This window comes from Phyllobates terribilis, unplaced genomic scaffold, assembly GCF_046119375.1.
Source record: "Phyllobates terribilis strain yellow unplaced genomic scaffold, ASM4611937v1 Scaffold_2__4_contigs__length_985480577, whole genome shotgun sequence".
Taxonomy (NCBI): domain Eukaryota; kingdom Metazoa; phylum Chordata; class Amphibia; order Anura; family Dendrobatidae; genus Phyllobates; species Phyllobates terribilis.
In genome coordinates, this window is record NW_027362762.1 from 91,448,371 (window position 1) to 91,473,186 (window position 24,816).

The 24,816-nt window shown below is 43.1% G+C and overlaps 1 protein-coding gene across 2 annotated transcripts in view; it reads right to left on the reverse strand.

Annotated features, from left to right (window-relative positions):
* Window positions 1-22,545: 22,545 nt before the first annotated feature.
* The window catches only part of SGCG (sarcoglycan gamma), a 415,701-nt gene continuing 413,430 nt past the window's right edge, over window positions 22,546-24,816 (reverse strand). The window contains exon 8 of one of the 2 annotated variants that reach the window (XM_073662216.1): window positions 22,546-23,321. In XM_073662216.1, the coding sequence (XP_073518317.1) occupies window positions 23,145-23,321 (177 nt within the window). In that variant the 3' untranslated portion in view covers window positions 22,546-23,144. The remainder of the gene's footprint in view (window positions 23,322-24,816) is intronic. The other variant, XM_073662219.1, reaches the window with a different exon arrangement.

Genomic DNA, 24,816 nt, shown 5'->3' on the forward strand with positions numbered 1-24,816 from the left:
TAGCCATCTATACACAGCGGGAGGCCGCACGGCACCCCCCCCAGAGACAGCAGGAGGCCGCACAGCGCCATCTATACTCAGCGGGAGGCCGCACGTAGCCATCTATACACAGCGGGGAGCCGCACGGCGCCATCTCTACACAGCAGGGGGCCGCACGGCGCCATCAATACACGGCGGGTGCCGCACGGCGCCATCTATACATAGCGGGGGGCCGCACGTAGCCATCTATACACAGCGGGGGGCCACACGTAGCCATCTATACACAGCGGGGGGCCGCACGTAGCCATCTGTACACAGCGGGGGGCCGCACGGCGCCCCCCCAGATACAGCAGGAGGCCACATGGCGCCAACTATACTCAGCAGGAGGCCGCACGCAGTCACGCACACACACAAACATATACAGACATATACATACACGCATAAACACATTTGAAACACAAAAATACATATAAACAGACATGACACAATGATATCTGCCCACACACACACACATACAAACAGACATCACACAATAACATCTGCCTACACTCACACAAACAGACATCACACAATGACATCTGCCTACACACACACACACACATACACACACACATACACACACAAACAGACATCACACAATGACATCTGCCTACACACACACACACACAAACAGACATCACACAATGACATCTGCCTACACACACACACACAAACAGACATCACACAATGACATCTGCCCACACACACACAAACAGACATCACACAATGACATCTGCCCACACACACACACAAACAGACATCACACAATGACATCTGCCCACACACACACACACATACAAACAGACATCACACAATGACATCTGCCCACACACACACAAACAGACATCACACAATGACATCTGCCCACACACACACACACACACACACACAGACATCACACAATGACATCTGCCCCCCCCACACACACACAGACATCACACAATGACATCTGCCTACACACACACAAACAGACATCACACAATGACATCTGCCCACACACACACACAAACAGACATCACACAATGACATCTGTCTACACACACACAAACAGACATCACACAATGACATCTGCCCACACACACACACAAACAGACATCACACAATGACATCTGCCCACACAGACACAAACAGACATCACACAATGACATCTGCCCACACACACACACACACACACACACACACACACACACACACATACAAACAGACATCACACAATGACATCTGCCCACACACACACACAAATAGACATCACACAATGACATCTGCCCACACACACAAACAGACATCACACAATGACATCTGCCTACACACACACACACACACACAAACAGACATCACACAATGACATCTGCCCACACACACACACAAACAGACATCACACAATGACATCTGCCCACACACACACACACAGACATCACACAATGACATCTGCCCACACACACACACACATACAAACAGACATCACACAATGACATCTGCCCACACACACACACAAACAGACATCACACAATGACATCTGCCCACACACACACACACACAGACATCACACAATGACATCTGCCCACACACACACACACATACAAACAGACATCACACAATGACATCTGCCCCCACACACACACAAACATACATCACACAATGACATCTGCCCACACACACACACACACACACACACACACAGACATCACACAATGACATCTGCCCCCCCACACACACAAACAGACATCACACAATGACATCTGCCCACACACACACACACAGACATCACACAATGACATCTGGCCCCACACACACACACACACACATCACACAATGACATCTGCCCACACACACACACACACACACATACACATCACACAATGACATCTGCCCACACACACACACACACACACACAGACATCACACAATGACATCTGCCTACACACACACACACAGACATCACACAATGACATCTGGCCCCACACACACACACAGACATCACACAATGACATCTGGCCCCACACACACACACACACACACACATCACACAATGACATCTGCCCACACACACACAAACAGACATCACACAATGACATCTGCCCACACACACACACACAGACATCACACAATGACATCTGGCCCCACACACACACACACACACACATCACACAATGACATCTGCCCACACACACACACACACACACATACACATCACACAATGACATCTGCCCACACACACACACACACACAGACATCACACAATGACATCTGCCTACACACACACACACAGACATCACACAATGACATCTGCCCACACACACACAAACAGACATCACACAATGACATCTGCCCACACACACACACACACACACAGACATCACACAATGACATCTGCCCACACACACACACACACACACACACATACAAACAGACATCACACAATGACATCTGCCCACACACACACACAAACAGACATCACACAATGACATCTGCCCACACACACACACACACAGACATCACACAATGACATCTGCCCCCCACCACACACACACACAAACAGACATCACACAATGACATCTGCCCACACACACACACACACACACACAAGCAGACATCACACAATGACATCTGCCCACACACACACACAGACATCACACAATGACATCTGCCCACACACACACACACACACACACATGCACATCACACAATGACATCTGCCCACACACACACAAACAGACATCACACAATGACATCTGCCCACACACACACACACACAGACATCACACAATGACATCTGCCCACACACACACACATACACACATACACACACACACACACACACACACACACACACACTCACTCACTCACCATCCCCCGGCTCGGCTCCAGGCCTCCTGGCTCCTGCTCCTCTCCCGTGGTAAGTAGCAGTGCAGGCCAGGACGCGCACTGCGTGACGTCACGGCTAGGAGACACGGCCGCGCACATGGCTGTGTCTCCTATCAGTGACGCGGCCGGGCCAGCACAGGGAAGTTAACTGCTGCAGTGCTGGCCCGGCCGGTGAAGAAATAGCGGCGGCTGCTGCTGGGGGAGCGGTACGGGGCCCCCCTCCCGGCCCCCCCCTCCCGCCACTGCTACCTGTATGTGCCGCGGCGGCCCGCACATATAATGAGGGCAATCCGGCATTAGACACCCCGCCCGGAGCCGCGGGCCCTCTGCAGGCTCGGGGCCCCGGGCGGTCGCCCGGATTGCCCTCATTATAATCCGCCTATGATCTGCGGACTTGTACTGACTTGGAGAATCATAATGCCGGGTCAGTTTTACCATATAGTGAACATGGTAAATAAAATACCCAAAAAACAATTGTGGAATTGCACTTTTTTTGCAATTTCGACGCACTTGGAATTTTTTTCCTGCTTTCCAATGTATCACATGATAAAATGAATGGTGTCATTCAATAGTACAACTCGTCCTGCAAAAAACAAGCCCTCACTTGTCTACGTGGATGTAAAAATAAAAAAGGTATGGGTTTTGAAAGAAAGGGGGGAAAAAAACGAAAACTAAATAATGGAAATTGTCAGCAGTGGAAGGCGTTAAGGGTGTATTCACACTGTGTCTTTTTCTGCATTTTTTGTGTGCAGATAATGCTGCAAAATAAAGAAACACCAAAAAAAGCTCAAAAGAATGAACATGTTCATTTCTATGTAAAAATGTCTTTCTGTCCATATTATGTTTTATGTACAGGTTTACAGTGGTGGCCAAAAGTATTGGCACCCCTGCAATTCTGTCAGATAATACTCAGTTTCTTCCTGAAAATGATTGCAATCACAAATTCTTTGGTATTATTATCTTCATTTAATTTGTCTTCAATGAAAAAAACACAAAAAGAATTGTCCTAAAGCCAAATTGGATATAATTCCACACCAAACCTAAAAAAGGGGGTGGACAAAAGTATTGGCACTGTTTGAAAAATCATGTGATGCTTCTCTAATTCGTGTAATTAACAGCACCTGTAACTTATCTGTGGCACCTAACAGGTGTTGGCAATAACTAAATAACACTTGCAGCCAGTTAACATGGATTAAAGTTGACTCAACCTATGTCCTGTGTCCTTGTGTGTACCACATTGAGCATGGAGAAAAGAAAGAAGACCAAAGAACTGTCTGAGGACTTGAGAAACCAAATTGTGAGGAAGCATGAGCAATCTCAAGGCTGCAAGTCCATCTCCAAAGACCTGAATGTTCCTGTGTCTTCCGTGCGCAGTGTCATGAAGAAGTTTAAAGCCCATGACACTGTGGCTAACCTCCCTAGATGTGGACGGAAAAGAAAAATTGACGAGAGATTTCAACGCAAGATTGTGCGGATGGTGGATAAAGAACCTCGACTAACATCCAAACAAGTTCAAGCTGCCCTGCATTCTGCGGGTACAACAGTGTCAACCCGTACTATTCGTCGGCGTCTGAATGAAAAGGGACTGTATGGTAGGATACCAAGCAAGACCCCACTTCTTACCCCGAGACATAAAAAAGCCAGGCTGGAGTTTGCCAAAACTTACCTGAGAAAGCCTAAAACGTTTTGGAAGAATGTTCTCTGGTCAGATGAGACAAAAGTAGAGCTTTTTGGGAAAAAGCATCAACATAGAGTGTACAGGAAAAAAAAAGAGGCATTCAAAGAAAAGAACACGGTCCCTACAGTCAAACATGGTGGAGGTTCCCGGATGTTTTGGGGTTGCTTTGCTGCCTCTGGCACTGGACTGCTTGACCGTGTGCATAGCATTATGAAGTCTGAAGACTACCAACAAATTTTGCAGCATAATGTAGGGCCCAGTGTGAGAAAGCTGGGACTCCCTCAGAGGTCATGAGTCTTCCAGCAGGACAATGACCCAAAACACACTTCCAAAAGCACTATAAAATGGTTTGAGAGAAAGCACTGGAGACTTCTAAGGTGGCCAGCAATGAGTCCAGACCTGAATCCCATAGAACACCTGTGGAGAGATCTCAAAATGGCAGTTTGGAGAAGGCACCCTTCAAATATCAGAGACCTGGAGCAGTTTGCCAAAGAAGAATGGTCTACAATTCCAGCAGAGCATTGTAAGAAACTCATTGATGGTTACCGGAAGCGGTTGTTCGCAGTTATTTTGGCTAAAGGTTGTGCAACCAAGTATTAGGCTGAGGGTGCCATTACTTTTGTCTGGCCCATTTTTAGAGTTTTGTGTGAAATGATCAATGATTTGATTTTTGCTTCATTCTCTTTTGTGTTTTTTCCTTGCAAGCAAATTAAATGAAGAGAATAATACCAAAGAATTTGTGATTGCAATCATTTTCAGGAAGAAACTGAGTATTATCTGACAGAATTGCAGGGGTGCCAATACTTTTGGCCACCACTGTATAAGCTTATTTTAAAGGCTTCAGGCTTTCAAAAACACCAACCATTTTTGCTGCCATTTTCCGAATGGAAGACACTTAATAAATTATAATTCCAATCTATAGGACGGCTAGGACACCCAGGTGTTTTTTGCTTGTTTTTTCCACGTTTCTACTGCAAAAGTTGCCAGAATTTTCTTTATTTCTTCATGGATATAAAAAAAAGTCCTTGAAAGTAACCCACAAAAAAAATGTCAATGGAAAAAAATGCAAAAAAAAAAATGCTCATTAGACAAAAAGACAACACTTGGGCAAAAATACGGTCATGTGAATGAGCCCTTAGAGAGTGATGTATTTTTACAGATGTACGACTTGATTGACTCCCAAAATATGATCATTTATAGTTCTAAATTCTCGGATTCCAAATTAAAACCTATTTTTTTCTCTCGTCTTTGCGGAGTTTCCTTTGTTGTTCTTTTCAGTATTTTCTTCTACACAGAAGACTGTTTTTTGGGGTTACACGCTGATCTCTCAGTATAAACCAGTCTGGAGTCCAGTCTTCTCTGAAATGAAATGGTTTCGGATGTTTTAGCAAGCAGATTGTGGTTTAACCTTTTCTTTGTGACATTTAATAATCTGAAAGGGCAGCCACGTTCTATTCAAGGCACAAAGTTTATATAAGATTTAATACATAAATATCTTTGGATTCTTCAGCCAGTGAAACCACATTGTCAGACATTTTTTTGCATTCACATTTGATTGAGAGAAGTTTTTCTTTAAAATAAAGTGATTTTTTTTTTTACCTGGCATCATTTGGGTGGCCAAAGTTTCCGATTTCAGAAAAAAGAAGGGGTGGTAGCCCAGAGAGAGAAACTTACTGAAGACTAAGGATGAGTGGACCCATGGATGTTCGGGTTCGACTGAACTTTAGTCCAAAGTTCAGTTCGGGTACTAGAACTGTACCCGAAATTGAACCTGAACCTGAACCCCATAGAGATCAATTGGGACCCAAACTTTGGAGCTGGAAAATCTCCCCCTCACTAACTAGTTCGGGTTTGTTCATCTCTTCTGAAGGCCAAGTCCAGGAGATGAGCTGCAGTGAGACAGCAACAAGAGTCCACTGCAAGTGGTATGAGAATGGAGATAGTGTAAGCTGGTAAGACCGTCAGTGGTCGCAGAAGCTATCAAGAGTTGACTTGCGATGACACCCATTACCTGTAGTAAAGACTTTAGATTATTCTTGTAAGTCAAGAATGTATCTGCTGTCCTTATGTGGGGAACCACCCAATACAGGGCTTTCCATCCTAATATCATTTAAGGGGACCACCTTGGCTGTGCACAACCCTTTTAAAGTTATTATATTCTTGTGACATATTCTCAAATCCCTCAACAGACTGCAACACATATCACAACCATTGAGTGGCCACACAGTGAGATTGTGTTAATGAAGCTTGGATGCTTATGGGGCAGGCTACTTCTCATCAAAATTTGTGGAACGCCTCAACAAAGAAGACTGAATCACAGGTGATGAGGCACAAACAGTTATAAGTAGAGGTAGGTTACAATGATAAAGGGGTTGTCCACTGAAGATAAGTTATCACCTATAATCAGGAGAGGTGACAACTTCTAGACTGGTGGGAGTTTACTTGCTGGGACCCGCACTGATCAGCAGACCAGTGCACTTTTATTCCCTTTGTCCCCCATGAGCTATGACTAAGGACACCAAATGGGTTTTGAAATGAGCCACTCTCTCTGTTATAGATTGTAATGGTGTTTCCAATAAAACCTGAAAGTTTTTATCTTCATCAGTGCTGGACTTTGTCCGACTTCTTGCCCTTTCTAGATAGGTATACATAGTAATGCCATATTAATATTTAAATAATATAAATATGGGAGCTACACCCTGGGTCAAGAAGTGCCTAATGCTGTGTCTCACTAGGTAGCAGTTGTGAAGTCTGAAGCGCCACCTGTAAAAATAGATGATTTTACACTGTGTCCTTTAATTCTATGTACAATAAGTTGCTGATGACATGGATAGGTCAGTGTGCAGCGTGAGGTGCCTTAAGAGTATTTATACCCCTGGTAGCATACAGAAAGCATAAAAGTGCCTGCTTTCTGGCAAGTAGAGTTCAGATACACCAGATGATGCAGACATGCAAAGGAGAGAAGAAACTGTGTAGAAGAGAAATAAACCTCTGCACCATAGCTAGTTAGCAAGTGGGTGAGAGGAACTTGCACTAAAGATGTGCCATCCTAGGGCTTAGCGAGGGTCATAGCATAGCATACAAGAAGCTCCGGCTTGAGCTGCAGTGTATTTTGTCTGAAGCGAAGAGTATCAGCCCACCTGCAAAAAATTACCACTATTACATGACGGAAGAGGTTGAGTCACAGCAGAGAGAAGGAGACGTCATTAAAACTTTCCTCTCCCTGTGAGTAAAGTTATTACACTGTTAACTGGTTAAGTCAAGGGTTATGTGTGCTTTCTTTCCAGCATCTGTGATTAGGGAACCTCTCTATCACTGATGGTCCCTACTTCCTTCACAATATTTAAAATGTATTGTACTCTCTGCTCAATGGTGTCCTAGGCGGCTTCATCTCTATCTACCATTGGCCTGGCACTGTATGGAGTATTATGTGAAGTGGTACTTATAAAAAAGGTCCATTGATGGTGTCATTAGTCACCATAAAATGTTTTTAAACCAAAGATCATAAATTAAAAAATTAAGGTACAATATGGTGCCATAAAATACTTCTATATGTTCTCCAATGGGGAAAGAAATAATCCTAACAGTTAGCTAGAAGATGACTCTGTCCGAATCTGCCTGGGGACATAAAGTCCATGACAGGACATTAACATAGAAAAGTACGATGTCACAATTAGGATATTATATGTTCCTGAGAAATGGATGTCACATTTCAAAGTCAATTCTGAATGAGAACAGGTGGCAAAACATTAAATGTTTTACAATAACGGTAAAGACATCTCATTATCATAATAATATAACAGGGGAGAGAGTTATGGGAAAAAATCAGGAATAAAAAACCTCATGGCGCTTGCTGAAAGTCTGCAAGGAATGGGGGCTATGTGCAACATAGAGCGTAAGTGTATAAGGGACACCACAAGGTCAAGCATGAAATTCAGATTTGGCTAAGTCTTTGAAGAGCTAACACTGACTGTGATATTCGTCATAGTAATGTGTGTATTATCTAACAAGATCCTCCAGCCGACTACAGGATAGCGACCATTATCTTTATTTATTCATATCTAGGACACTCGTAGGAACCCAAGGTCAATGTTCGTGTCCTGTTTATGTGCCCAGCATAGGAATACACAGAAGTCCAGCTATTTATAGAAAGCTTTTTACTGAATATTCCTCTGATGAAAACTAGTAAGTAATTCACTGTAAAGGACATCAAATCCAAAAAATGTCCCAGAAAAAAAGGCAGCCATACTTACCAATACCTGGTCGAGGTAGTGCACTGCAGGATGCAGCAGGCCCCCAATAAATAGGTGGAGCGTAGGTGTAAAATACCAGTAGGATTTGTGATTCGTTATTGTCACAATATTTATACCTATTTAAACAATTTTTTTTTAAATCCAGTTCCAGAGATATCGGCCTTTATATTTAGTGCTCCCAATATGCAAATTTTTATGGTTTTTACCAAAGGGGTGTTGTTCCTAGGATTCTCTGGGGTGTGCCTTTAGGCTACGCTGGATAATTACCTAGTGAACAACGCCTTCTTGGTAAAGACCCTAAAGATTACCACTAAATAAAACTTAGCCCATACCTCTTTGTCAAATTAAAAAAACAAAACAAAAAAAAAAACGGTATACTAAGGGGAACAGCAGGAAAAAATAAGAGCAAAAATTTGACACTTTTGACCTGATGACAGATCCTCTTTTAAAGAGTACTCCAGCAATTTTTTTTTATTATTTGCCCCCTTAGCCACAATTATTATGTGCACAGAGCATGTATTAAAATATTTACAGATTGCTGTCTTCTTCTGTTCCCAGTGCAATTGGAATCCTCTTCTGCACCACGTAACCGCAGTTAGTCGGCTTACACAGTGTCTTCTTTGTGGACCGGAGGCAGGGTTGCCAACTGTCCAAAAATTCCAGGACAGTGTGGAAAAATAGGGCACTTTTTTTTGCCCTAGCCGTAAAATAAATTTAAGGCGTCTATGATTTTTTTTGAAGCTGAAGAAATTTATACACAGAATTTTGATTGTAGTTTTCATCATTTTACAGTTTTCATTGAATGCTGCTGATGTCTCATATCAGAATTATGGGCTGTAGACTTGTATTTCTTATGGGCCAAATCGATAAGTCTGCAGTCACTCTGTGTGACTGTAGACTTATGTCTGGATTGTGAGGAATTTTCTTTAATATTGTTAAAAAACAATGACTCCCCTTTCACAAAAAAGGGTTGCACAAGCACATACTGACAAGCACACTCTGTCTCTGACTGACACTGATTTCAGATTTTTTTTTATTCTGTAAAAAAATATTGTGCTATCTTGCTTCTGCTTTGTAGTGAAGTAAAAATAAATAAAATAAAATTTACAATTGTAATTCAAATGGAGCAGGATAAATGCCAGCTACACCATATCAATGATCAATCATACTAAGTCACTGAGTCACATTGAGAACTGCTGCTGGCACCTCCTATATTTCTCTCTCCCCCTATTATTTGAATCTCTATATTATTCAAGACTACTACACTCACCTTCTTCAGTGCTGTAGTTCTACAACATATTAATATCTGGAGAATTTGTCCAGTGTTTTAGGGCTCTCTCTTCCAATATCTATTGCTGAGCTGTTAACACTTACTTCCTTTCACTATACTAAATTACCCTAAAACTGCTGCTGCACTTATTGCCTTTCATTCAGGCTATATAAATTATTAATATTATTTATTATTATAGTGCCATTTATTCCATGGTGCTTTACATGTGAAAAAACAAAAATGTGATGGCGACTGGTACAGGAGGAGAGAGGACCCTGCCCGCAAGGGCTCACATTCTACAAGCGATCGGTGAGGATACAGTAGGTGAGGGTAGAGCTGGTCGTGCAGCGGTATGGTGGAGCAGTGGTTACTGCAAGTTGTAGGCTTGTCAGAAGAGGTAGGTCTTCAGGTTCCTTTTGAATGTTTCCACGGTAGGTGAGAGTCTGATATGTGGGGGTATAGAGTTTCAAAGTAGGGGGAATGCACGGGAGAAATCTTGTATGCGATTGTGGGAAGAGGACATAAGAGAGGAGATCTTGTGAGGATCGGAAGTTCAGTGCAGGTAAGTACCGGGAGACTAGGTCACAGATGAATGGAAGAGACAGGTTGTGGATGGCTTTGTATGCCAAGGTTAGGGTTTTGAACTGGAGTCTCTGGGCAATGGGGAACCAATGAAGGGATTAACAGAGAGGAGAGGCTGAGGAATAGTGGGGGGACAGGTGGATTAGTCAGGCAGCAGAATTTAGGATAGATTGGAGGGGTGCAAGAGTGTTAGAAGGGAGGCCACAGAGCAGGAGGTTGCAGTAGTCAAGGCGGGAGATGATGAGGGCATGCACTAGTGTTTTTTCCAGATTCATCATTGAGGAATGTTTGGATCAGGGAGATATTTTTGAGTTGGAGTTGGCAGGAAGTGGAAAAAGCTTGGATATGGGATTTGAAGGAGAGATTAGAGTCCAGGGTTACCCCAAGGCAGCGAGCTTGCGGGACTGGGGAGAGTGGACAGCCATTAACTTTGATAGTTAGGTCAGATGGAGGGGGGTTGAGTGAGATGGTCGAAATATGATGAATTCTCTTTTATCCATGTTTCGTTTTGGAAATCTAGCAAAGAAGAAGAATGAAATGATGGACAGACATTGATTCTGGCTAGTAGGGAGGTGATATTGGGTGTCATCAGCATAGAGGTGATACTGAGAGCTGTGAGACTCTATGAGCTATACCAGGCCAAAGGTGTAAATGGAGAAGAGCAGGGGCCCTGGGACTGAACCTTGGGGGACACCAACAGATAGGGGCCTGAGATGAGGAGTTGGTGTGTGAGTGGGAGACACTGAATGCCCTGTCTGTTAGGTATGAGGAAATCCAAGATAGGGCCAAGTCTGTGATGTTGAGAGATGAGAGAGTCTGTAGTAAGAGGGAATGGTCCACTGTGTTGAAGGCAGATGACAGGTCCAGAAGGAGGAGGACAGAGTAGTGCAGCATGGATTTGGCGGTTAGTTGGTCGTTGGTGACTTTAGTCAGGGCATTTTCAGTAGAATGATGCGTTGGAAGCCAGATTGTAAGAGGTCAAAGAGGGAGCAGAGGAAAGGTGGGAGGACAGTTCAAAATGGACATGTTGTTAGAGTAGTTTTGAGGTATAGGGGAGAAGTGATATGGGCCGATAGCTAGACACAGAGGATGGGTCAAGTGAGGGCTTTTTGAGGATGGGTATGATCAAAGCATGTTTGAAGCATGACGGGAAGAAACCAGTTGTTAGTGACAGGATGAAAAAGTGGGTAAGGGTTTGGATGAAGACTGTGGTAAGGTTGGGGATGAGGTGGGATGGGATTGAGTCAAGTTCACAGGTAGTGAGGTGTGACTTGGAGAGTAAAGAGGAAAGTTGATCTTCCATAATGGTGGAGAAGCTGGTTTTGGAGGAGGAGGATTGAGATATGAGGACGGACTATGGGGATTTTAGGCAAAAGCTTTGTCTGATGGTGTAAATCTTCTGTTTGAAGAATGAGGCAAAGTCTTGGCTGAGGTGAAAGGAGAGAGAGGAGGCGCTGGGAGACGGAGGAGGGAATTTAAAGTGTTGAATAGCTATTTAGGGTTGTGAGACAGGGAGGATATGAGAGATGAGAAGTACAGTAGGTTTGTTTTTCTGCAGTGAGTATGGACTTGAAGGTAGTGAGGGACTGTTTAAATGTGATGAAGTGCTCATTGGAGTGGGACCTTTTCCATTTCCACTCAGCAACCCTGGAAGCCCGCCTCAGATCCTCAGTCAGGTTGGTGTGCCAGGATTGCCTGTTGATTGTGCGAGCTTTGGCATGTTTGAATAGGCGACCGAATTGAGAGCTGCAGCTGTTGTGGTGTTATATAGAGCAGCAGCAACATCTGCATCATGTAAGGAACTAATCTCTGTAAGAGGGAGAAGGAATTCAGAGAGTAAGTTTAGGTCAAGGTGTTTAAGATTTCCACGAGGGTGTGCAAGTTTGTGGAGTGGGGATTGTGGACCTGGAGAGGACAGGGAAGAGAATGTAAGTAGGTTGTAGTCAGAAATAGGGAGAGATGAGTTAGAGAGGGAACAGAGGCGGGTGAAGATGAGGTCCAGAGTGTGGCCATCTTTGTGAGTGTCTGTGGAAGACCATTGAGCAAGGCTGAAGGAGGAAGTGAGAGGTAGAAGCTTAGAGACAACTGAGGGGGAAGTGTCAATGGGGATGTTGAAGTTGCCCGTGATGATAATGGGGATCTCAGCGGAAAGGAAGTGAAGTAGCCAGGTGGTGAAGTGGTTGAAGAAGATGGTGGCTGGTCCTGGGGGGCGGTAGATGACAACCAGTTGGAGGTTGGAGGGGGAGTAGATGCACACACTGCACCTCAAAAGAGGGGAGTGTAACAGAAGGTGGCAGTGGGATTTGGGTGAAGGAGCAGTTATCCAACAGGAGAAAACCTACTCCTCCACCATGCTTGCTGCTGGGGCAGGGTGTGTGGGAAAGGCGAAATCCACTGTATGAAAGTGCAGCTGTAGAGGCTGTAACAGAGGGGGTGAGCCAGGTTTCGGTGATGCCCAGGCAGGAAAGTTTGTTAGTAATGAAAAGATCATGGATGTAGGAAAGATTGTTGCAGATGGAGCGAGCGTTCCATACAGCTCCTGTTAGAGGGACTGGGGAAGCGGGGGCTGGGCGGATATGTATAAAGTTAGAAGGTTTGCAAGAGTTTGTGATAGATCGTGGATATGAGGTGAAAGTGACTATAGGGATGTGGTGAGCAGGACCAGGATTTGGAGAGATATCGCTGGCAGTGAGGAGGAGCAAGGAAAGTGTTAGTAGGTGGGAGCAGGAGAGGGCATGAGGTGGCTGTCTGTGTTTGGAGACACAGGATTAAATGTTGAGGAATAGTTCTGAGAAGGAGGTGAGATGGATGGGGAGGATAGAGGGAGAGATGAAGAGTTCATTACTAGGTGTAGGGATTAGAGGTGGTTGTAAAAAGTGAAGGATTATGGGGGTGAGAGTGAAAACAAACACAGTGTTTACAGTGTCCATGTATCCAGTTACTTTCAGTTCCCTGCTGGTTCAATTCTGGTATAATTCTGATTTTTCACACTTAAGCAATGAGACACTTAAGACGATGGACGCAGACTAAAGTCTACGCTGACAAGTAAATCAAAATATATTTGCTACAGAATGCATTTAGGTGTAGAGCAGAGGGGAGTGGTCTGTGCTCATCTTGATCAGCTGATTAAAGCTGAACCAGATGCTGGATTATTCAGGGCAGAATAAACAAGGAGGTCATAAATAAAAATGGGAAAGTGGGGGTAGAGCAGTGGGTAGTTGAAGAATATACCAAGTCAATGCGAGAGGCAGAGGTAGGGGAGATCACAGCTTAGAGAAAACTGGGTGACATAGCTAGCACAGCTCTCTGCTTCCAAGGGCCACCACCTCCACAATAGATCCTCCTTAGTTTAGCTGCCTTTGCATTAGATCCACATAGCTGGTCCACCATGGAAAGTCAGTAAAGACACTCCATGCCTGCTGCTGTAGCAGGACTCATTGTGTATATCTTGCAGCAGTACTTATACTCTGTTTGCTGGGCAGGGAGTTTAGTATGTGCAGTGAGCCAGGGCTGTCAGCTGAAGAGCGGTCCCCAGTGCTTTCTGATTCCCCTGCCTCCTTTTTCCTCCTTTCACTCTTGCTAAGGATGTTGCATGTCAAATTCATCTTGATTAGTAGCACTACACCATGTGAAATCTGCAAGGCAATATGCAGAGGTCATGTCATGGCTAACAGAATCTTCTGAAATTTGTAAGAAGGCAATAAACGTTTTTCTTGCTATTCACACAAATAAAATTGTAAATTGCTCTAATCTTATCTCATATATATAAATAAGAATGTAAATGTTCGTTTGTTCAAAATATTAAATCTCTGAAAGTTCTTCACCGATTGCTTTGAAATTTTGACACAATGTTGCATTCGAATACACACGTTTTTATATACCAACTATGTTTTTATATACCAGCTGTTGGACGTAAAAGCAACAGCAAGAGGGGGGTGTTACGAGCTCAGTCCCTGGCCGCCCGGAATTCTCCCCCCCTTAGTGACATCTCATTCATAAACCCTTGTCCTTCATTCGCCACAGCCACTGTCTGTGCTCTACTCCCTTTTTGTACCCCGTGGAGGATGGGGATGAAGGGGAATGAGGGGACCATCTCTTTGAGGCCAAAAGACACTGCTGTTCATCACCACCACCGCCTGAGAGGCGGCCGCATCTGCTCTCCAGCACCTCTGCTGCTGCGGCGTCTTCTCTGGCAGATGAGTCTTATTTCTGACTACGCAACAACAAACAGGGGAGGGAGGGAAGGAGAGAGGGAGGCTGCACAGAGAAGCGCAGGCCGCAGCCTCCATTCTGGGCGCTGAGCTGGGCCCGAGCCTCGCAGCAGTGGGCGGATAGCGAGCGAGTGCAAATCCCACTACGCCACTAGCGCTGTGATCTGGCCGGTACCGATCCGGGACATGTCAAGCAGATCACTTCCTCCTCCTCTGCCACCGCCTGCCTTCATCTCTGCACCCCCTCCTGTCACATTTCCTCTGTACTAGGGAATTGCATAACTAGCAATCCCTGACATGACCGGCTCCATTGTGACACCTGACAGCAAGTACCAACCTCTTTAGTGACCTGTGCAGAGTACAGGCCTGCAGGGATCACAGGGTATAGGCTGCCACCATGCCTGCCTGATGGACACAACTATCAACAGCGTCAGCATTGCCCCATCTGACATATATAAAAATGTAAGCATATATATATTATACATATATAATATATATCTATATAAATAAAAATGAACATTGCATTCGAATACACGCATGTTTTTATATACCTACTATATTTTTATATACCAGCTGTTGGACGTAAAATCAACAGACGCTATACCCAACCTTTGCAACGGCACGCGGTTTGCAGTAGAACAATTAAAGAGCAACGTCGTTGAAGCAACAATCTTCACAGGACCTTTCAAAGATGAAGATGTTCTCATTCCTCACATTCCTATGATTCCAACAGATATGCCATTTCAATTTAACAGATTGCAATTCCCAATTCAATTGGCGTTTGCAATCACCATCAACAAAGCTCAGAGCCAATCTTTAGAATTATGCGGTTTAAATCTAGACACAGATTGCTTCTCACATGGACAATTATATGTTGTGTGTTCTAGAGTCAGCAAACCAGACAATCTCTATATCGACACAGACAATGGAACAACAAAAAATATTGTATACCCTCAAGCATTGTGAAATGTAATATTTTAGAAAGGTGCGCTTTCTCTTTTCTTTCTTTTCCATTTAACCAGACTGATCCACAGCAAGGCCGGGTACAGCTAGTTATAAATAACATCAACTTCTGGCAGCATTCCTGAGGAATCTTAACACTTTCCATTCCAATGGCCTCCAGTTCACTAATATTGATTGACTGAATCCATCTTGCTCTCCACATTCAGCAGTTTTCTATTCTCAGAGGAAGTAAAGTAGTCCCAGAGCATCACCGAGCCACCACTATGCTTCACAGTAGAAAGGGTGTTCTTTTCAGCACTTGCTTTATTCTTCCTCCTTCAGCCATACCTCAGATCCATAGGCCTGAAAAGTTTCAGTTTAGTTTTATCGCTCCGCAGTCCCCAAACTTCTGTGGATAGTTTATATGGTTTTGAGATTACTGGAGCTGACTTTTTTTGCTTTTGGGTCAGTAGAGGTGATATCTTGTGGTTCAGTCATGGAGACCTTCAGAGTTTAGTATGGGTCTTACTATGTGAACTGAAGCCTCTGTGCCTACTGTCACCAAATCGTACTGCACATTTTTTTGCAGTCACTTGAGGGATTTGTCCACCTGCCTCCTGAGGAATCTGGTGCCAGCCGATGACAGCTTCCTCTTCCTGTCATGTCCAGGTAGTGCACTTTTTACTTTGAAATTGCAAGCTATGCATCAAATTATATTTCTAGGAACATTTCTTGCCTTTGCTATCTTATTTCTTGTTTGTGCAAAACAATGATCTCTACTCTTGACTTTTTGGATTACTCTCTTAACATCTCAGTTATATTAGTGAACTGGGGGACATAGCCGTGAGAAATGGGCTACTTTTCCTCAGGAAAGCTGCGAGAACCTGGCAGCTAAAGAGTTCACTACTAAGAAATAATGACACTTGTCATTAAGCGGTGCAATAAGCCAAGGCTATAATCATATTGTATTTTTAGCTTACTTTCAGTGGCTCCACTGGGGCTTATGTCTGAAGCCCTGGTAAATGGGATTCGGACATTTATGCTTATGGGTCCATTGACTGTAAAGACGCAGACGGACATCATTTTCAGCTGTATCCACCCATTTGAGGTGGGCTCCAAGACGTGGTCGAATGTATATTGGAGCCCACCACTAATAGGCGGATACGGCCAAAAATTATGTCCAATAGAGCATTATTGATGTTCGTCTGTATCATTACGGTCAATGTCCCCGTAAGCGCAAACCAAATCCAGTGGTCCATGACTTCATATGTAAGCCCTGACATCACCATTGACTGTACGTACGTTAAAATGCAATATGAATATAGCCTAAACAGTCAAATTGTTCTTGCTTGATCGGTTTATTGTAAACAGCAAAAAGTTTATTAATTTTTCTAAGAAAACTAATTTACACAGGGTGGGGTGAGAGGGTGTTTGAGTAATTTCAATTTCAGCTGTGGAGACCCAACATGACCTAATACCATTTACCTACAGTATATGTATCGGAGACCTGTGGGCATTGTGCAATTGACACAATAGGTTTAGTGAACTTGTAGCAAAATAAAGCTTTTCTGGGTTAAAGTATTTACAGCATGTTGAAGAAAAGTCGATATTTCTCATGTTACCTGGTCTGCTCTTAGTTCTCGCTGGTTCTATTAGCTCTCAATAGAAACATTTTTTGCTTTATATCTATGCGCAGGGCAGCACGGTGGCTCAGTGGTTAGCACTGCAGCTTTGCAGCACTGGGGTCCTGGGTTCAAATCCCACCAAGGACAACATCTGCAAGGAGTTTGTATGTTCTCCCCATGTTTTCCAGGTTTTCTCCGGTTTCCTCCCACACTCCAAAGACATACTGATAGGGAATCTAGATTGTGAGCCCTGATGGGGACAGCAACGATAATGTATGCAAAGCACTGTGGAATATGTTAGCGCTATATAAAAAATAAAGATTATTATTATTATACGCCTTACTATATTACGTCATTGGTGAATGTACACTTGTACCATCATTACATCCCTTTAACCAATAAAAAACACCCCCATTTTTCCCTCTCACTTTCTCCTTTTTTTCCCTACTTTTCACTCTATAGGTCTATACAGTATTATATTGGCCCAGCCATTCCCATCCCTCATGGCCATCAGATAAATTCCACTTGTACGATGGATCCATTTCTCCCTCATAGTAGGTATAACATATTGTTTTATGTTTTTATACCTTCACTCACATCTCCCTGTACTAAATGTTCTTTTTAACAAGGGCTGAAGAGTTTGTTGACATAAAAAAACCAACAGCTCAACACATCTGTAATGGCTTCATCCAGGGTGCTCAATAGCTTGAGTAGAGTGTGTGAATATAATCCAGTAAGGGAAGGGCCAGCACTACATCCTTCTTGAGAAAACTCTGTGTTTATTGTAACTTTTTTCCATACGTGCTAGAACCACTAAACACAGATCCTCCAACACCTGATGCATTTTGCAAGAAGAAAAAAAATGCTTCCATATTCCAATCTTCAAATTACATGTGGTGTAACCTATAAATTGTTATTTATATGGAGAGAAAAAACCCTCAACAATATAATCAGGCCGATTATGCATATAACACTCTGATCAAACGCTGATCAGAGTTTGATCAGAGTGTGATGACAGTGTGCTCCAATTCTCTCTGATGAGGAGAAGATGGAGAAAAGAGTTTCTCCATCTTCTCTATTCTATTAGGCCATGGAAATCAGACTACACTCAGATATAATCCGAGTGGAGTCCAAGGTTTTCCACGGATTCATTGCATTGCATGGCCGAGTGTGATCCGATAATCGGATCCAACTCGGGCATGCTACGATTTTTTCCTTGCACAGCCTCTGTCCAAGGAAAAAATTGGACATGTGCACGGCCCCAAAGAATGACACTGGTCCGAGTGCGATCTGATGTTTTGTTGGATTGCACTTGGACCAAAAATATGGCCATGTGCATGAGCCCTAATGGTGATTAAAAAATTTGTGCTATAGGTTGTCAACACTAAAAGTTCATAGGCGAGCATTAACTCTATAGAAAACCAACTTTGAACTTATGAAAAAATCATCGACATACAACAGTTTTATCGAAAAATTGAAGGGGTTGTCCACTGTGACAACACAGCTTCTAATCTTAATTAGCTAAACGTCTAGATTTGTTAGGCCAAAAGAAATACACTATTATGCTTGCTTCTGTTGACTTTGAATGCATGTGTTTCCTTGGCTGGTCAAGAAGGACAGTGACTCAGGGTAGAACAATAGTGTTTCTTAGTATGCTAATCACATATTGTACTAAGCCAGTTACAGTGGTGGCCAAAAGTATCGGCACCCCTGCAATTCTGTCAGATAATATTCAGTTTCTTCCTGAAAATGATTGCAATCACAAATTCTTAGGTATTATTATCTTCATTTAATTTGCTTGCAAGGAAAAAACACAGAATGAAGCAAAAATCAAATCATTGATCATTTCACACAAAACTCCAAAAATGGGCCAGACAAAAGTATTGGCACCCTCAGCTATAATACTTGGTTGCACAACCTTTAGCCAAAATAACTGCGAACAACCGCTTCCGGTAACCATCAATGAGTTTCTTACAATGCTCTGCTGGAATTGTAGACCATTCTTCTTTGGCAAACTGCTCCAGGTCCCTGATATTTGAAGGGTGCCTTCTCCAAACTGCCATTTTGAAATCTCTCCACAGGTGTTCTATGGGATTCAGGTCTGGACTCATTGCTGGCCACCTTAGAAGTCTCCAGTGCTTTCTCTCAAACCATTTTATAGTGCTTTTGGAAGTGTGTTTTGGGTCATTGTCCTGCTGGAAGACTCATGACCTCTGAGGGAGACCCAGCTTTCTCACACTGGGCCCTACATTATGCTGCAAAATTTGTTGGTAGTCTTCAGACTTCATAATGCCATGCACACGGTCAAGCAGTCCAGTGCCAGAGGCAGCAAAGCAACCCCAAAACATCAGGGAACCTCCGCCATGTTTGACTGTAGGGACCGTGTTCTTTTCTTTGAATGCCTCTTTTTTTTCCTTTACACTCTATGTTGATGCTTTTTCCCAAAAAGCTCTACTTTGGTCTCATCTGACCAGAGAACATTCTTCCAAAACGTTTTAGGCTTTCTCAGGTAAGTTTTGGCAAACTCCAGCCTGGCTTTTTTATGTCTCGGGGTAAGAAGTGGGGTCTTCCTGGGTATCCTACCATACAGTGCCTTTTCATTCAGATGCCGACGGATAGTACGGGTTGACACTGTTGTACCCTCGGACTGCAGGGCAGCTTGAACTTGTTTGGATGTTAGTCGATGTTCTTTATCCACCATCCGCACAATCTTGTGTTGAAATCTCTCGTCAACTTTTATTTTCCGTCCACATCTAGGGAGGTTAGCCACAGTGCCATGGGCTTTAAACTTCTTGATGACACTGCGCACAGAAGACACAGGAACATTCAGGTCTTTGGAGATGGACTTGTAGCCTTGAGATTGCTCATGCTTCCTCACAATTTGGTTTCTCAAGTCCTCAGACAGTTCTTTGGTCTTCTTTCTTTTCTCCATGCTCAATGTGGTACACACAAGGACACAGGACATAGGTTGAGTCAACTTTAATCCATGTTAACTGGCTGCAAGTGTGATTTAGTTATTGCCAACACCTGTTAGGTGCCACAGGTAAGTTACAGGTGCTGTTAATTACACGAATTAGAGAAGCATCACATGATTTTTCAAACAGTGCCAATACTTTTGTCCACCCCCTTTTTTAGGTTTGGTGTGGAATTATATCCAATTTGGCTTTAGGACAATTCTTTTTGTGTTTTTTCATTGAAGACAAATTAAATGAAGATAATAATACCAAAGAATTTATGATTGCAATCATTTTCAGGAAGAAACTGAGTATTATCTGACAGAATTGCAGGGGTGCCAATACTTTTGGCCACTACTGTAGTTGTTGATTTACAGATACAAACTATGTAAATTGATTAAATGCTCAAACAATGAGACCTGAGACCTGCACCTTTCTCCCTGACCTGTGAATGATGAACTGAGCCACAGAAAAATATAAAAAGTTATTTCTATCGCGCTGCAAGCAGAATCAAAGAGAATCAGAGAGACTCTTCAGGACAGTAGTTTGGTAGAATGGTTCCATCCAGAGAGACACAGATTTGGATACTACAGCATACCAGCCTAAGGGTACACGGCTCTTACTGGAAGGATACAGATCTGCTTCATTGAGCATCAGAGAACCCATGGATACATTTGGGGAACACCTGGAACCCATGGAGACACTCAAAGAAAGCCAGGTTGGGACAGTGAGGTCACCTAGAACCCATTGAGTTGTTCGGAGAGGCCAGGGTGGGACCTGGCCTTGTAACTCAATGGACTGTCAGCTTCCTAAGCTTGCCGCTACCTCCTCTCTGTTGGTGTCCACCCAAAGCAGGGTGCCACTGGTTGAGGTAGTTGGCCCTGGAAGTCCCAAAGTCGCAATTGCTCTATTCCCGGCGAGCCAGTGAAAGGGTGAGACTGTGTAATTTTGCACCATCTTGGATATTTGCAGGGACTGTTATTTATGTTTATTGTCTGTTTGGTGGCTCAATAAAGTATTGCCACACTGTTTTACCCTCACCCTGTGTTGTCTGAGTAGTATTACACCCACGGAAGACCCCGTGTCTTCACATCCACTACTAGGACAACCTCTTCTCATTCCCCATGTTTGGCCCCTATAAAATAAAAACACTTATACTAACCTCTCGTGGTGTCGGCACTCGCGTTCCTGGGGCTCACGTGCACCCAATCACCGCTGGCATCACTGTCTCCTCATTCGGACATATTAGTAATCGTGGTAGTAAGAGAGCAGCCGCAGCTCCCATTTCCTCTTGATTATGTATACCTCCGAAGGACTGTGATGCCAGCGGTGATTGGGCGCAGGGCTCACGTGTCATAACTGCACGCAAGTGCCGAAGCCACTGGAACGGTGCTGGCACGGGAGGTGAATATACATATTTTTATTTTATTGGGGCCAAACATGGGGAATGAGTAGGGGTTGTCCTAGTAGTGGACAACCCCTATAATAAACCATAGTGAATTATAAGAAATACATATCTGTAACTCAGTTGAGAGATGTTATAATTATGAGGACTTTTTTAAGTTAGTTTACATTGTGGCTGCGGTGCCGTTATTTGCACCAAATTTAACACAAACTGTCTCATGGTCTTAAGATATTAGACTTTTGTCTTGAAATGTTACTGCACCCACCTTTACTTTTTAAAAAGTCATAAATTCATAAATCTAGCTAACACCTCATTAGCGTAGCTAACCATGCCCACTTTAGTCGAGAGAAGTGTAAATTTGCAAAAAGTGGCCAATTTTTGCACAAAAATGGCGGTCCGAACAAATTTTTGACCCAAGACAACTATTGTAAAAGTCTTAATAAACGTCTTATGAGGTGATGATGTAAAAAAAGGGAATAATTCGAACGACATTGATCTACTCGAATACCACCACCCTAGAAAAAAAGCAAACAGACATCTTTTTTCTTTTAGAGACTTTGGGAAAAAATCTCCTACGGTTCCTGTAAGGCTTGTGTGACATGTATTACCATATATTCCCAGCTGTTCCACTGAAAACCCCCAAAAATAGCCAATAAAGAGGAGCTACATCTGACCATGTAGGAAGAAGAATTGACATGTATGTCCAAATCTAAGAAAACAGTGTGTTTATTATTTTACCAGCATGTTCTCTGTTCCTTCAAATGCCAAATGAAAGACTTAAAGTTCATACATAGAAAATTTACAACCCAATGAAACACACATTAAAAACAGCAGACCACAGGAGATATATTATTGCAGTACTGGTTGCATAGTATATTACTGGCACCAATTTATTTTTTTTCAGATATTGGAAACAGGTCATTGAGATCAAATGAATATAATAATGCATACTGTAAGCAGAAATGGACTTAAATTTCGAGAAAAAGTTATAATGGTTCTCAATTAATTACCCAGTTCAGCAATCATGGAACAGTTCAGTGACGCGACAAAATACTCATTTTATTAGGTGGCCGAGCTCCAAAAAAATATTCCAGCCCATAATTTTAGCCAAAGTCCAACCGATGAGGATTCAATTCCAAGTTAAAATGAACTTGTGCTGTTTTACACCGGCTAAAAAAATATTGTAAGACTCTTCTTAAAATTGTGTTTTGAAATACAAATGTGCATCCCAACGCGTTTTGTGATTTTTGTATCTAAATCCTTTCAAAACTAAACAGCAGAAAGTCACCAGTTGATATAAAACGCACGGCTACTATACAGCGGCTTAAAAAAGTCCCTCATTCATTGACAGTCTCGGCTATATTCCTGGCAAGTGGATTTTGACGAAGCCACCGACAGGTACAGTTTTCCATCTGGACAGACACAGATTTCGTAGAGTTCCTGAGAGCTGTCAGCTGAGTTAGTCTTTGTACCTTGAGGCAGTTTGGGTAAAATTATTTTTTCAGCATCCAACACTACCTATGTTAAAAAAAGAAGACAAGTGTTACTATGGGAATCACCATATTCATTGGATAAAAGCAGATATCTCAATATATAAAATTTCAATTATTAACTCCTTCTTCGCTGACAAATAATGTCCTATATGCATGTATATCAGGGTTACTATAAAGGGAATCTCATTTTCAGATTCATGATGCCCAAAACCACGGGCAGCATGAACCAGACACTGACTTGCCACCAGGTTTGTTTTACTCTCAAACATTGCAGAATTTCGGAGAAAACCTAGTTTGAAAAGTTGGCTGGAGACTATAGGAAGAGACTTGGCTAGTCCGGCATGGCCCCATGCCGGCTTCTCCCTGTGTCGCTCCAGTTGATTGACAGGTCTCTCCTTGGTTGGCTCTTCAAACTAGGTTTTCTCTTAGTAAAGCATGATTGACTACAATCGTGCTGCCAGGTTCTGATTCATGCTGCCCGTAGAGGTTCAGATTGCAATGTATAGTCTGATGACATAATAAGAGTTGTCCAGTTTAGAAAACCCATTCTAGAGAATATAGGGACTCTATCAAGACCATCATTTCTTAATCAGAGTGAAAGCTGATACAAAGGGTATCTCTCCCCTTGGAGGACCTATTCTGTCCTTCATTAAAGGGAACCTGTCACCAGGTTTTTGCTATGTAATCTGACAATAGCATGATGTAGGGACAGAGTTCCTGATTCCAGTGATGTGTCACTTAGTTTACTGGGTGCAGCAGTTATGATAGAATCGCAGTTTTTCTGCTGCAGAACTCTGAATGCTGAGCTGTGTGTAACCCCGCCCACACCACTGATTGGCAGCTTTCTGTGTACAGTGTAAAGTGACAGAAAGCTGCCAATCAGTGGTGGGGGCGTGGTGGGACCAGGAGGCACGTGACTTTATTTTAAATTTATCAAGGGGACATTACCATTTAACAAGGGTTTGTACAGTAGAGGATAACCGCTTTAAGGCTCTCCAAAATATCAAAAAGTTAGAAAAGTTTAGTTACACACTTTAAACACTTTCTAAGGCTAGAATATGACTGATTTAGCTTGGATGTTGATAATATATGAAATCCAGAATCTTAGCTTTCAATGATACCTTAAAGGGAATCTGTCAGCAGGTTTTTGCTATGGAATCTGATAGCAGCATAATGTAGAAACAGAGATCTTGATTCCAGTGATGCGTCACTTACTCGACTGTTTGGTGCAGTTTTTATAGAATCCCTGTTTTGTCTGATGTAGATATAGCAGAGCCAAGTCTTATGTGTAACTCCAGCAACACCCCTGACTAGCAGCTTCCTGTGTACATGAATGGTCAACAAGCTGCCAATCAGTGGTGGGGGCGGGGTTACACAGATTAGCTGGACTGCCTGGCACAAGACACCTAGTCCTCTAGTGATAATCTCCTGCTGATAAAACACTGATTGTATTGAAACTACAACACACAGCCTAGTAAATGACACATCCCTGGAATCAGGCTCTTAGCTGCTACATTCTG